Source organism: Mustelus asterias, chromosome 5 (assembly GCF_964213995.1).
Source record: "Mustelus asterias chromosome 5, sMusAst1.hap1.1, whole genome shotgun sequence".
NCBI lineage: Eukaryota > Metazoa > Chordata > Chondrichthyes > Carcharhiniformes > Triakidae > Mustelus > Mustelus asterias.
In genome coordinates, this window is record NC_135805.1 from 67,923,719 (window position 1) to 67,938,605 (window position 14,887).

The 14,887-nt window shown below is 41.2% G+C and overlaps 1 protein-coding gene across 1 annotated transcript in view; it reads left to right on the forward strand.

Moving 5' to 3' along the window:
- lama4 (laminin, alpha 4) overlaps positions 1-14,887 on the forward strand; it is a 129,623-nt gene that overhangs the window by 46,807 nt on the left and 67,929 nt on the right. Inside the window, exons 7-14 of the mRNA XM_078212712.1 lie at positions 1,226-1,406; positions 1,771-1,857; positions 3,691-3,842; positions 5,559-5,669; positions 9,834-9,945; positions 11,082-11,246; positions 11,631-11,824; positions 14,240-14,356. Of these exons, the coding sequence (XP_078068838.1) occupies positions 1,226-1,406; positions 1,771-1,857; positions 3,691-3,842; positions 5,559-5,669; positions 9,834-9,945; positions 11,082-11,246; positions 11,631-11,824; positions 14,240-14,356 (1,119 nt within the window). The remainder of the gene's footprint in view (positions 1-1,225; positions 1,407-1,770; positions 1,858-3,690; positions 3,843-5,558; positions 5,670-9,833; positions 9,946-11,081; positions 11,247-11,630; positions 11,825-14,239; positions 14,357-14,887) is intronic.

Sequence of the window (14,887 nt, forward strand, 5' to 3'; positions counted from 1 at the left end):
TCTTTAATTAAAGTGAAGAGAAGATTTCAGTGTTCATCAAATGAAGGGACACTCTTAAAGATTAAGATTTGAAGGAACCTCCAGCTGATTGGAGAGAGCTGCAGAGTTCGGGTGGGGGAGGATGGATTGTGGTAAGTCATACACTGAGGTTATACCGTTGTACATCATGGGTTACAGATTGGGAGGATGTTGCAGCCTCACCATTTTAAAATATCATAGATTGACAAATTAAAAGGGTGCCAAATTTGGAAAAACATAATTTAACGATGAAAACATTTAAATTAAAGCCTCTTAAAGACATCTATCACCACATGAAAACTCCTCCTGACGTCCCCAGCTTCACAGATGCCAATCTTCAGCTAATTCCATTAGGGCCATGTGAAATGGCTAAAAGCAGTGGATACAGCAAAAGCAATGGGCCATGACAACATTCTGGCTGAAGCACTGAAGACTTGTGCTCCAGAAATATCTGCTCCCCTAATCATGCTGTTCCAGTACAGCTACAACATGTCCACCTGATAAAGTGGAATATTGTGCAGGTATGTCCTGTTCATAAAACAGTAAGAAGTCTCACAACACCAGGTTAAAGTCCAACAGGTTTATTTGGTAGCAAATACCATAAGCTTTCGGAGCAATGCTCCTTCGTCAGATGGAGTGGAGCATTGCTCCATGAAGGAGCATTGCTCCGAAAGCTTATGGTATTTGCTATCAAATAAACCTGTTGGACTTTAACCTGGTGTTGTGAGACTTCTTACTGTGCTTACCCCAGTCCAACGCCGGCATCTCCACATCCTGTTCATAAAAAGCAGGAAAAATCCGACACGGCTGATCAACCCCATCAGACTACTCTCACTCATCAGCCAAGTGATGGAAAGTGTCAATGGCAGTGTTATCAAGCGACACTTGCACACTACAAAACATGCTCACCAATGCTTAGATTGGGTTCTGCCAGAATCACTCACCTTCTGACTTCATTATAACATTGGGCTAAACGTGGACCAAAGTGCTAAATTTCAGAGATGAGGTGAATGTGAATGTGGGGTCGAGGTTAAAATCAGATCAGCAATGATCTTATTGAATGTTGGAGCAGGCTTGAGAGGCCAAGTGGCCTACTCGTTTTCTTAATTCTTATGTTTGGATGTTCGTAAAACTATGGATATTCGTAAAACTATGGCTCAGCGCATTATTATTTTCAATTGCTTTATATTTCATTTCTTCTTTACAGATTGGTTACTATGGATACAACAGTTGTTCTGGATGTTCGAGGTGTGAGTGTGCTCTGGCTTCCAAGGATGATTATTGTGACCCTTTGAGTGGACAGTGCCGATGCTTACCTGGAGTCACAGGAAAACACTGTGACCGCTGTCTCTACGGGTTCTGGAACTACGGATTAAATGGGTGTCAGAGTAAGTTTATTCCACTAACTTTATCAGAAAGAGAAAAAGAGAAGGGCTTTAATGACATTAACAATCAACAAAAATATAACAAGAGGATGAAGGAAGTTCAAAAAGGAGAAAGGAAAGAACTTAAAGTGAGCACTCGTAGTGGCAGTTCAAAAGTGATTCATTGTATGAAGCGCAATGAGACAGCATAATCTGATAAGGCAGTGTGTGACTGCAAGTATTATTATTAATTCTTACAGAAATACAACTTAGTCATTTTCACTGCAGTGTTTAATAAAGATGTTGCATGCATTTCTTTATGCAAACTCATATAGTCCAGAATCATGAGTTATAATTTCATAAGTTCACTTGTTTTTCTCACCTACAGGATGCAAATGTGAAGGGCACTGTGACAGTGAGACAGGAGAATGTTTGCTAGCACCCACTGAGTCCCCAACTGACTGCTCTGTTGTCAGTAAGTATCTTCATGCAACTTAAACCGAAAATCTATAATTCCGGATGGCCCCACTGAATCAGGTTGTGATCTCCCACAACTTTGTTAAGTTAAAATAGAATAATGCATGACATTCTTCAGGCAGAGACAACCCAAAATACAACAATCTGTCTCCCTTTTCCAGTGAATACATTGGCTAGGCACATACAATACTGATCCACCAATCATGAGGTTTGCAGCGCACTTCAACAAGTGACATGATTATTCTAACACTTATCTACACCTGAAATTCAAATACCTTTCTGCTGGCTCCACCAAACTCCCCCACCAACGCTGAAAACCAACCAACAGGGAATCATGAAATTCTGTCCTTAATATTCACTCATGTGAGCTTTGCATTTATACTAACATATAAAATTTAACCTTATCAAGTGCTTGCAATGTTTAATAACTAATTTAGCTGGATTTGGTTATGATTTATCATATTATTAGGACTCAGCAATTAAAAATAAGTTATTGTGGGTACAAATCAGAGCAATACAGAACTAATTAATAAATTCAGACTAATTATATTTTTGAATAATATAATACAGGTGGGATTTTAAGTCATTTATGAGATTTATTTTCTTCCTTCTCCTTTTCCTGAAGGCTTTGACTCTTTGTTGTAGGCACCTTCCATTACCTTGCCCATTATCCAAACATGTTTTGAGCCAGTGTGGCCAGGCTTCTCAGTTATAGTGGCCATAATGGAAACCCTAATCTTGTTCTCACTTGATGTTAGTCTATATTCATTCACTTCTTAGCAATGAAGATTGGGTAACCTGGTCGACTTTCCCCTGTCTAATCAGGGTAAGCAGGGAGATCTTGTGGTGCTGTGGTTTGCATGCCTATCTCTGAGCCAGAAGTTCTGGATTTGTGTCCAATCTGAAGACTTGATGGCCACAGAACATCTGTTCGTAACATGGCTAAACATGTTGATTATCAACATCTAAATTCTTCCAATGCATAAATAGCAGGCAGTAAGAGTGAAGCAGTTTCCTGTTCAGTCATCTGCAAAAGGCTACAGCAAACCATGCAGTACGTTGCCAAGCACGACCATGGACCAAAACAGAGTCATGGTACCTGAAGGGAGAGAATAAGGAGAACCCAATTGGGTTGATATGTAAGACAGAAACAGGCCATTAAGCCCAATCAGTCTATGCCAGTGTTTACGCTTGACTCAAGCTTCCTCTCACCTTTTCAAATCTAAATCGACCACTATTCCCTTTTCCCTCAGATGCTTGTCTAGTTTCCCTTTAAGTGCATCCGTTCTGTTTGCTTCAACTTCTCACTGTGGTGGCAAAGTTCCACATTTTTCCCATTCTTTGGGTGAAATGTTTACTTCTGAATTGCCTATTGGATTTCTTGGTGACTATCTTACTTTATGCTCTCCAGTTATGCTCTTCCCCACAAAAGAAAACATTATCTTTGTAATCACACTCTCAAAAATCTTTTATAGTTTTAAAGACTTATGTCAAATTACTCTCAGCCTTCTTATCAGCTCAGCAGCAATGAGCTAGTTTACCATAGAGACAATATTGAACCCAGAACAATTCTAGTCTGTCCAACTGCGTAATAAATATTCCTGGAACTTACATACATGGTGAATTTCCATATTCTATTAAGAACCACATTCAGAAGTATGATGGGTTGGGGGTTGTAAACAACGTAGCTCTGATTGTGTGGCTTACACTCCCCATTTGACCCTACAGTTCCATCACCTTTGATAGATAAGCTGAAAGTGCCCTGTGCTGTTACTGACTACACTTTAAAATATTTGCCTCTAATTCTGCATCTGTTCTATCATTTCACCAGGATGTGACAAGTGTATCTGGGACTTAATTGAAGACCTAAAACTATCAGGATCATCACTGGAAGAAGCTAAGTTCAGTGTTCTAAATGTTATTACTGGAGATGCCATGAATGACCGCTTGCAACACTTCAATTTCACAGCAATTCACTTCAACGTAAGTGCCGATAATAATAGTCAAATACAGCTGGGACTCTCACTGAAATGTTTTCCTAGTTTTTGTACTTTTTACTGGGGCAGCTTGGTGGCGCAGTGGCTAGTACTGCCGCCTCACAGCGCCAGGGACCCGGGTTTGATTCTCAGCTTGGGTCATTGTGCAGAGTCTGCATGTTCTCCATGGGTCTGCGTGGGTTTCCTCCGGGTGTTCCGGTTTCCTCCCACAGTCCAAATGACATGCTGGTTAGGTGCATTGGCCATGCTAAATTCTCCTTCAGTGTACCCGAACAGGCGCCGGCACTGGTGGCTAGGGGATTTTCACAATAACTTCATTGCAGTGTTATTGTAAGCCTACTTGTAACATCAAGTAGGCTTACCGTGGGGTGGCACGGTAGCACAGTGGTTAGCACTGCTGCTTCACAGCTCCAGGGTCCTGGGTTCGATTCCCGGCTCGGGTCACTGTCTGTGTGGAGTTTGCACATTCTCCTCGTGTCTGCGTGGGTTTCCTCTGGGTGCTCCGGTTTCCTCCCACAGTCCAAAGATGTGCGGGTTAGGTTGATTGGCCAGGTTAAAAATTTGCCCCTTAGAGTCCTGAGATGCGTAGGTTAGAGGGATTAGCAGGTAAATATGTGGGGGTAGGGCCTGGGTGGGATTGTGGTCGGTGCAGACTCGATGGGCCGAATGGCCTCTTTCTGCACTGTAGGGTTTCTATGATTCTATGATCAATAAATAAACTTTAAACTTTAAACCATTGGGTGGGGGGGAATGGGGGAGAGATGTGCTCAGTGAGGTGTGAGGGCAGAGGTACCCAGCCCCAATTTGAAGACCTTATACAGCCTCTTGTCCAACACAAGGAAATTCCTAACCCCCACATGATCCTATAGGTGGAATTTTCTGCCCCCCCCACCACTCCATCCCACACAACGGCGTGTTTTCCGGTGATGGAAGCAGCTCACCATTGGCCATCAGCGGGATCTTCCAGTCCCACCATTGTGTACAGCGTTTTGCATGCCTCAGACCCAGTGCTGCTGGGGAACATGCCGTGGGGTTTCATCGTTGATGGGACTGTAACGTGCAAAGATGTGCGGGTTAGGTGGATTGGCCATGCTAAATTGCCCCTTAGTATCAGGGGGACTAGCAGGGTAAACATGCAGGGTTATGGGGATAGGGCCTGGGTGGGATTGTTGTCAGTGCAGACTCGATGGGCTCATTGCCTCCTTCTGTACTGTAGGGATTCTATGATTCTCGGATCCCACTGGCAGGAAGGGCTGGTAAAACTTAGCCCTATGTTTCTGCCCTTGACATACTACACCTCTTCTAAGACCTGCTGTATTTCTGTGTCAGGACTTTAAATATTCAGGTCCCATACTTTTTTGAACACATTCCAGCAGATTCCGATAAGTGATATAGCAAAAAATTAAATTACTTTTTTTTTGTTGCTATTACACTTTGGAATGTATTTTTGTGCCACAGACTGGTGCGCTGATGAGAAGTGGAATGAAATAGGCCCTTGACTTATTTAGGATACATTATCTGTTAGGGCAGCATTTAAGGTCAGTGTTCAGCCACAGTTCAGCAGAGTTTCTCAGTGGGAGCAAGCATTGATACACCTGTTTCACCTGAACAGGAACCAGATTAAAACGTTTCCAGTTAAATCTAAAGTTACAATGTTTCTAGCTTAGTACCAATTTATTGATCACACATTCTTACAATGCAGACCCAATTTGCAGAGATGAGATTCCAATTAAAATCGCAGAAATCGAAGATAGAAGATACTGAAGCAGCAATCATCAGCCTCGTTGCCGATCTCAACATGTTGTCTGAAAAGGTGTGTACATTTGATTTGACTTGGAGAGATTTTATTTTGTTGTAAAGATTGCATATTTTGTTAAGTTTATAGACCTTAATAATGAAATTAAATTCAAATGACTCAGTGTCATAATTCATAAAATACTAATCCTTCCATATTTTCACTCAGGCATGTTCAATAATTTTTCAAATTAGTCACAGCTTATATTCCTCTATTCTTTATAATCCTATTAAAATTAATATTCTATATGTACCTCCTACTTGCTCATCTGTAACATTTTGTAGATTTTGATGATGCAAGTCCAGTGAGCACCTTGTACTAGCTGCTCAATAAGAAGTCTCACAACACCAGGTTAAAGTCCAACAGGTTTATTTGGTAGCAAATACCATAAGCTTTCGGAGCGCTGCTCCTTCTTCAGATGGAGTGGAAATGTGCTCTCAAACAGTGCACAGTTTGAGAGCACATTTCCACTCCATCTGACGAAGGAGCAGCGCTCCGAAAGCTTATGGTATTTGCTACCAAATAAACCTGTTGGACTTTAACCTGGTGTTGTGAGACTTCTTACTGTGTTCACTCCAGTCCAACACTGGCATCTCCACATCCTAGCTGCTCAAGGCAGAGAAGCTGAACATGTGTTCTGAAAAGGGTTCCTCTCCATTAAAGTACAGGTTGAGTGCAAATATGTTGTGACTACCATCTCAATGTGTGAATGTGTGCATTCCTAGCAGCAGCCACAATGCCTTTTTCCTTTGGCAGTCTGTCATTCCCATCAGCTTTGGACTGTGCAGAAACAAGTGAGACTCCTTGTACACTTTGCTCCTCTCTCTCCTCTGACACCCGACCAGATGGGGGACAATGTGCCGACTGTGAGAACCATGTAAACCACTGAGAATGAGAAGAAGCAAACCATTGACTTTCTCTGCCAAGGAAACTTTGGGGAGCATTATAATACTCAGCAGAGCAACTCTCCAAATATGTGGTGGTCTATTGCAGCTTCCATATGCTCACTATTTTGAGGGTGCAGCCCTTATCACCATGGATGCAGAGGCTGCATCGGGAGGAGGGACGTCAGACCCCTTCACCTTGGGGTGCCACCCACGTTGACTCAGATTCCTTGAGGACGTCAACTCCCCAACTTTCAATCCAGTTGTCATGGACCATCACAGCATCCTCCTGATCAAAATCCTGCAATAAAAGCCACCAACAAAACACCTTTCCATCGCAACTTTAGCCAACAACAGACTTAATAATGCACACAAAACAAGACTATTCACTCCATCGTTTCCCTTTACTGACTGTCTCACTGTCTGGTGGCAGTGGGGAGGATTACAGCGGCCTTCGTAGATGATTTAAAGCAAATCTGGATGTTTGGGGCCCTGCTTCAGACTGCACCACCTCAGTATATGTGGCAGCATTCTGGGCTGACTGACTGACTGAATGGCACCAGAAATGGCACTAGCAGAATGGTAGTGATGGGAGAACAAATGCTGTCACCATGGGAGCGAATAGCTGGCATTCATGCTGGCATATCCCTGGATGACACCTCAGCAACCCCAGCAATCTATTGGAAGACACATTACTGGACTGTTATCAAAGCCTGAAAGCCACATTGAACACAGAGATATGTGGCCATCACAGCTGCAATCCAAACCTACATGCTAGCAAACAGGGCATAATGACCTCAGCCAGACCTTCCATTGCAACACTGAGACATTAGTTGACTTCCACTGCTGCAGCGGCAGCTGAGGCAAAGGCCATCGATGCTGCAGCATGGCTGGGTCTGCAAGTGCTGTCATGGGGCTTCCACACTTGTCCCCGGCTTGACTACTGTCCATTTGTGCCTGTTTTTTTTCATGTGACTACAGTGACTGACCAGTTCTTAAGTATCTGAAAGCAGAGAGGAGGATTGGGCTGAGGAAAGCAGGATGAGTTGAAAAGCTCGGGATCCAAGCTCATGCGATCTGCAACATGTACTTCATGCCAAATCAGAGTGAGGAAGAAATGATATTAAAGGAGGGCCATAACGCAGAAAAATAACCATATCCCTCAATGTAATTAGCATCACATGTCACAGCCCCCCCCCCCCCCATGATGCTGAGCTGAGTCTCCCCCAATGCACTTCAGTGCCTTTCCCCTTCACATTAAGTCTGATCCCCATGAAGAATACCAGTGAATGTGTTGCACTGTATTTGAGTGATGTGCCTGTCATAGCTGAATAGCTGGAGCAATGTGGGGACTGCAAGAAGTGGGTAACAGGGCTACCATCCTTGTGGTTGTGTGAAAATGAGGTGGAGCATTGGAATTTTCAATGTGAGATCTGACTGCTAGGAGCTGAGGATGGGTGAGTGATGAAGATGTGCTGCATTTGAGTAGTGTGAGTTGTTGGTGGTGTGATTGGTCGGGAAGATACATTCCCTGACCTTGACCACCCTCTGTGAGTTCATTGAACTTCTTCTGGAACTGCTGCCAGGTCCTCGGAGTCAAGGTGTTGGAATTGAGCTTCCAGAAAAGTTACTTCCATTTCATTCTCAGTGGTGCTTGTGAACCCCCTGACCTCAGATGTGTTTTTGGTTCTCACCTTATGTCAACATCCTTGGCTAAGGTCGCCAGCACTGCATCGAAGCACATTGGAGCCCTCTCTCTTGACTTTATTTTATTCTTTCATGGGACATGAATGTCACTGGCTAGGCCAGCATTTTTATTACCGATCTTAATTGTCCTTGAGAAGGTATGGTGAGCTGCCTTCTTGAGCCGCTGCAGTACGGGTGGTTTAGTTGCACTCACAGTATTGTTAGGGATGGAATTCCAGGATTTTGACTCAGCAACAGTGAAGGAACGGCAATATATTTCTATTCAGGATGGTGAGTGGCTTAGAGGGGAATTTTCAGGTGGTGGCATCTGCTGCCCTTGTACTTGGCAGAAGTCGCGGGTTTGGAATGTGTTGTCTAAGAAATCTTGGTGAGTTGCTGCAGTGCACCTTGTAGATGGCACACACTACAGCCACATTGCATAGGTGGTGGAGTAGATGAATGCTTATGGTTGGAGTGCCAATCAAGCATCCTGAATGGTGTCAGTTTCCTGAGTGTTGTTGGAGCTGTACTCCTCCCGGCAAGTGGCAAATATTCCATCAAATTCCTGAATTGTGCCTTGTCGAATCAGGAAGTGAGTTACCTTCTGCAGAATTCCTAGCCTCGGACTTGCTCTTGTAGCTACAATATATATATAAAACTGGCCCAGTTCAGTTTCTGGTCAATAGTAACCCCATGGATGTTGATATGGGCATGGACCAGCTTCAACATTTGAGGAATCACGAATGATGCTGAACATTGTGAAATTATCAGTGAACATCCCCACTTCTGACCTTATGATGGAAGGAAAGTTATTGACTGAAAATGGTTGGGCTTAGGGCACTGTCCTGAAGAACTTCACCAAAATTTACAACTGGCTATGACAGGACTGCAGAGCTTAGACCTGATCCATTGGTTGTGGGATGATTTAGCTCTGTCTATTGAGCGCTGTTTTTGCAGTTTGATGTACAAGTAGTCCTGTGTAGTAGCTTCACCAGGTTGATACCTCAAGTTTAGGTATGCCTGATGCTGCTCCTGGAATGTCCTCCTGCACTCTTCATTGGCTATTGCGTTATTTGATGTCCGTAAAGCGATCCGCACTACACACAGTCAGCAATATCCTCTGTGTAATGATTGGGCGTTCACATTTAAGAGGACTGGATGCCTTTAAGAGGTGCAGGTCAGCTGCAACACATGCTTACCATGCTCCCCATTGAACATGCAGCTAGTCAGCAACGCAGGCCAGAGGTGACTGTTACTCAACAGTGCACAGTCACATCAATTGCCCAAAGAAACAAAGCACTGTTTTCCACACAAATTACTTTATTTATAAACAATATTAACAGAAGTATGTCAACCCCACTTAAAATTGTCATTTTTTTAAATTTTAGATAGTTTGCATATTTCTTTATACTCAGGCCCTCATGTTATCAGAAAGGCATTCTTAATAGATACAGCAATAGAAATCATTTTCATTTTATAATTCTCAGTGCTAGCCCTGGCTACAAAGTCTTACAATAATGTGAAATCTATGCCTTTTAATTAATGAAACTGAATTGAACTTATTCTATCACAATCACTCTATACTACTATCAATCTAATTTTGTTATTTTAGGAAAACATAACTGTCTCTAATGCACAGTTCTTTGACAAGGAAACAGCCATAATCAGTGATCGTGCCAACCAGATCAATGGACTTATTATTAAAATTGCCAATTTGATTCAAGGTAAAAGCCTAATTTATTTTCTTTGAAAAGCAAGACTGAACCCATCTGGAAGGTAACTGAAGTAAAGCTGCCGAGCATTTTCATCATGTAATGTGTGGGTTATAAAAGGAAAAAGACAAGAGAGGACAACATGAAAGAAATTTGTATTTAGGACTGATTTATTGTTTATGTGGTTGATGAGTCCTGCTTTAATTATAGCTATTAATCATCATTTGGTAGCACAGACCTTGAGTATTGCTGTAAAAAGACACATGCTGTCAAAGATTTTCCTCTTACATTCATCAGGACAATCCTCAAGAACATCAAGTGCAAATACAAATTAACCTAATGAGTGCAAGAGAAACATCTTCAACAACATGTATTTTTCAACAATATTCAAGTTCTATTGCTATTAATGAAATATTTCAATTTTGCATTTTCTTTCCTGGTATTCAAAGTGAAATATTTTCAACACTTGCGGTGGTAGATAAGAGTTCCATGGGGAACTATTTGGCAACAAACAAATCTTGACAGTTTGGTAATGTGGTAATATCCAAGTTTTGGTGACAATCCTGTAAACATTTGTTCATGCTCACAGTTGGCACAATTTTCTGTCGTTTAGTAGGGGGTGGAATTATCTATCCATTTTTTCCTCTGGCCGAATAAATGGACTGTTGGTTCTATGCATCTGCTCTCTTCAACTCCTTGGTAGTCTAGAAATGTGTGTTAGTCAACTTTCCAGTTCCCAGATACAACTACACAAATACCCAAATTTATAGCCACTGAAGTTCAAACCTGACAGAATGAAGCCTCATCTATCATTGTCATTACAATTCAGAATTAATACGTGCAGCATTAGTAATTTGTTTGGAATCGGTCTATTACGAACTTCATTCTACGTCTGCCTTTGCAGGTGTCATAAAAGATTGAATCTTATAATCATTTGAAATCATAAGGCCAACAGTTTAATCAGAAAATTAAATTGTACCACAACATTGTGATATGAAATGACAAAGGAGCTGAAGATGAACCTTGGAATCTATGCCACCTATAATTAGCCATATCACAAGGCAGGGCACTTGAAGTTAGCCAGTTGACTTGTTTGATAACCTTTATATTTAGATTTTGATAAGACACTATCTCACTCCGTTGTACAGATATTATTGAAGGCCTAAATAAATATGGATTCGAAGAGGAATTGGCAGCTGAGGAAATCAGCAGAATCTTCCATGAGGTGAACAAGATGTTGGAGGAGATGAGAAATCGGAACTTTTCTGAGCAGAAACCACTCACTGAAGAAGAAAGAGAGAAAGCCCAGATTTGTATGTTTTGTTGATTCATATTAATGTTATCTCTTTGACACTGAAAAAAGAAACATACATGCAAAGATATGGTAATAACTGAAACTACTTTGTGTGAAATAGGTAAAAGATTCCATCCTTCAGATGAGTAGACAAATGCCTTTCATAATTGTAACGTCAGTCCAGAGAATCCTTTATGTTTTCTATTTAGTACTTGCAAGGTGCAAAACTCAAAGACTAAATCAAACAATAGTCCTCAGACAAGTTTAAGCTAACCCATAATTGTATGCTTCCTTTTCAAGTCCCTGCACTTTGCTCCAGTCCCTCCTAACTTGCCAATTAATAAATGTTTGGCATTTCATAATACCAGTCTGAAAAAATGGTCATTATTTAATTACTTTTCAGTGCTGGATTATGTTCAAGGGCTCCAGGGTATGCTGATGGAAAACAATGACTCAATCCGTAGAATACAGGACAATATTACAGATTACAATACCAATGTCTCAGACCTGAAGGAAGCACTTGAAGATGTAGTCAAGATTGTTCAGCAAACTGAGGAGAAGAACAGAGAAAACATGGATGGATACCAAAGAAAAGAGGTGAATCTAATACAATAATGCCCCAGTCCAAACATTGAACAATAGCTTTTCAATTTGTTACATATTACAAAATGCAAATTTGCCTGTTCATAGAATCATAGAATCCCTATGGTGCTGAAAGACGCCATTTGGCCCATCAAGCCTGCACCGGCAACAATCCCACACAAGCCCTAGCTTCATATTTACCTTGCAAATCCCCCTGACACTAAGGGGCATTTTGGAATGCCAATCAACCCAAACTGCACATCTTTGGAATGTGGGAGGAAACCGGAGCACCCGGAGGAAACACACGCAGACATTGGGAGAAAGCGCAAACTCTACATAGTCACCCAAGGCTGGTATTGAACCTGGGTTCTTGGCGCTGTGAAGCAGCAGTGCTAACCATTGTGCCACCGTGCCATTACAGAGTGGCCTTAAGGTGTAAAGTAAATAAATATCAATGATCAGCGCATGAACATTTACCATAGACCATTTGAGAAACTTTCTATACCGATGCTGAGGATGAAAATTAATAGAAGATGTAAGTCCGATGGCACAATTAGCCTTTCGATATCACATTTTCATATATTCCGATTGATGAATGTAAAGACATTGGGATAAATTCAATAATCCTGTACTCTCAGGTGGAATTAGCCGGGATTATTGGACCTCGCCTGCAGCTGGGATTTTCCAATCCCGCTTCAGTGGATCGAGTTTTGGCTGTGCACCAAATTCTCTGTTCTTGTTAGCAGCGAGGGTGGGGCAAATGAGATCGGAGAATTCTGGCCTTTATCTTAATTTGCCAAAATTTAGATTGATTTTAGTTAAATATTTTCTTTTCCCATCTACTTCCATTTTCTGTCAAGAAATTGTATTTGAGTAAATTTGAATTATCTCATAGGAAAGTCATTGAATGCAACTGTATTAGGAAGTTAAATTAACTTACAGTTTAAATGACTCATTCATTGATGTACCTTGACTGTTGAAGGCTACTTAAATTCACCTAAGGCACTTACTTATCACCTAAGGCACTAGGAAGGATATAAACAAAATTATAGGAAAACCCATGTTTTCAATCAGCCAATATTTTGACACAGATGTGGAGTGGTACAGGTAATATAATCACCTGTCCTTTTCATTCCCATCCCTACCTAAATTCAGGAGTCAGTCTTATCAGCATTGTTAGCAAGTGACTTTGATGGAATGCTTGTGTTAAAAATAGGAGAGACTGGCAAACTGTATTTGTTTCCTCTCACCAACTGTCTGTAAGCAGAAGGTGTATTCAGTTATTTTTAAAGTTTGCTGTGGCATGTTTTCCCGAACTCTCAGCTTGTGTGATCTAATTATCCAATAACTCGCAGCAATCTTGTGCTATGATTAAATCAGAAGGTTAGATAATTCACATTCAAAAATCATAGGAGGTGTATTCCCAATGTCCCATGACACTACACAAACAGTAAAGAGATCGAGAAAAGAAAGTTTAATGACCAGGCATGGTAACAGTACAAGAACCACAGAAGTTAATATTAGTTCACATGATTTTCAAAGCCCCGAGTCAGAGTCGAGTGAGGAGTTATTTTGCATTGGTGTTCAAGTTCAGCTGGCTGAACATGAGGGGTGTAGATTTCTTTTTACCGTTGTTGCTGATACCATAATGTGAAGCTGGGTCAGTTCTACCCGCGATGGTAGGACATCATCCATCAGAGACAGGCTTCAAGCTGCAGGCTGTAGTTCAGCTCTGCTTCTTGGTGGGTGTTAACCAACAAACTCAGAATTTCTCAGTTCTCAAAGGAATATAGAGATTTCAAAATGGTCACCCGAGTCATGTGACTCTTTCTTTATCCACAAAGATTTCAAAAGGAATGTTTATTCAGTATCCGGAGCTGGCTTGGATTTCAGGACTATTAATGTCCCAGTCAATAGCTTTTAAAAGAGTTAGCATCCATATTGAGGTTCTTGCGTCAGGAATCCATTGTCTAGGCAAACCCTTGGCTAAGGGATAAGTTTATCAAGATGCACAAGATGTCCATTGTCCCTTCGATGGTCGGTCCCCTTTTGAAATGACATGGACAGTTCTAGGTATGAGATATCAATTGGCGAGAACTTTGTTTCATGATTACCTTGGGTGTGAGATTCCACAGTTATAAGAGGAGGATTCTTTTCTTCTAGTAACTCTTACTGATCATCTAACTTGTGGCAGCCATCTTTTTTGGTTGAGCAGAAAAACAATTTTAAAAATAATAAAAAGAATAAAGTTGTGAGATGTACAGCTTTGGATTTCTTTTCATGTCATATTATCACAACACTTGGCATTACATTTCCAGGCAATTCATAAAAGAAGCTGTTTAAATACATTTATAAAACTCCCAGGAATATTTCTTCAATTATAAATTATTAATTCACATGGATTTTCTGAATTCTTTCTTTCTTCCACAGAGACTGAGAAAAGTACTAAACAAACATTTTGATGCTGTTAACATGACACTTCAACTAGCTAACGATGGCTTGATAGACGCGGAGATTGCTATATCAGAACTAGAAAACAGGATTGTGGTAAGACAAGCCTAGCTAATGTTCAGTAATTCTGAAAAACAATGACTGAGCCAAAATATATTTAGGTTTTAGTCAAAATAGATAAGAAACGTTTCTGATCTTCAGTATTATTTTTAAAAAGTTATTAACAGATGTATGATTTTGCAATTAATATAGTTCAGGAGAAATCTTCCTCCTGGCTGTCTTTTATGTTTCCTTGCAAATGGCCATTCATTTATTTTTCCTGCCCATAAGATGGTTATACTATCAATATATGGATATTCTGCTTCAAAGACTCTCGCTGGAATTCTACCACCCTGCCCACCACGGAATCAGGGCGGGTGAGTGATCTCGGGCGGGAATTTCCAGTCTCGCTCAAGGGAGGACATAAAACACTGCCCTCTGGCCGGGATTCTCCTAAAAAATCTAAGTTCCCAACGTGCGGGAAAGTTGGAGTAATTCCTGCTGGTATTTTTAGCGTACTTACCAGAGCGAATCTCCAACACTCCGAGCATTGCAGAGTCCCTGAGTATGATTCACTCTGGAATTAGG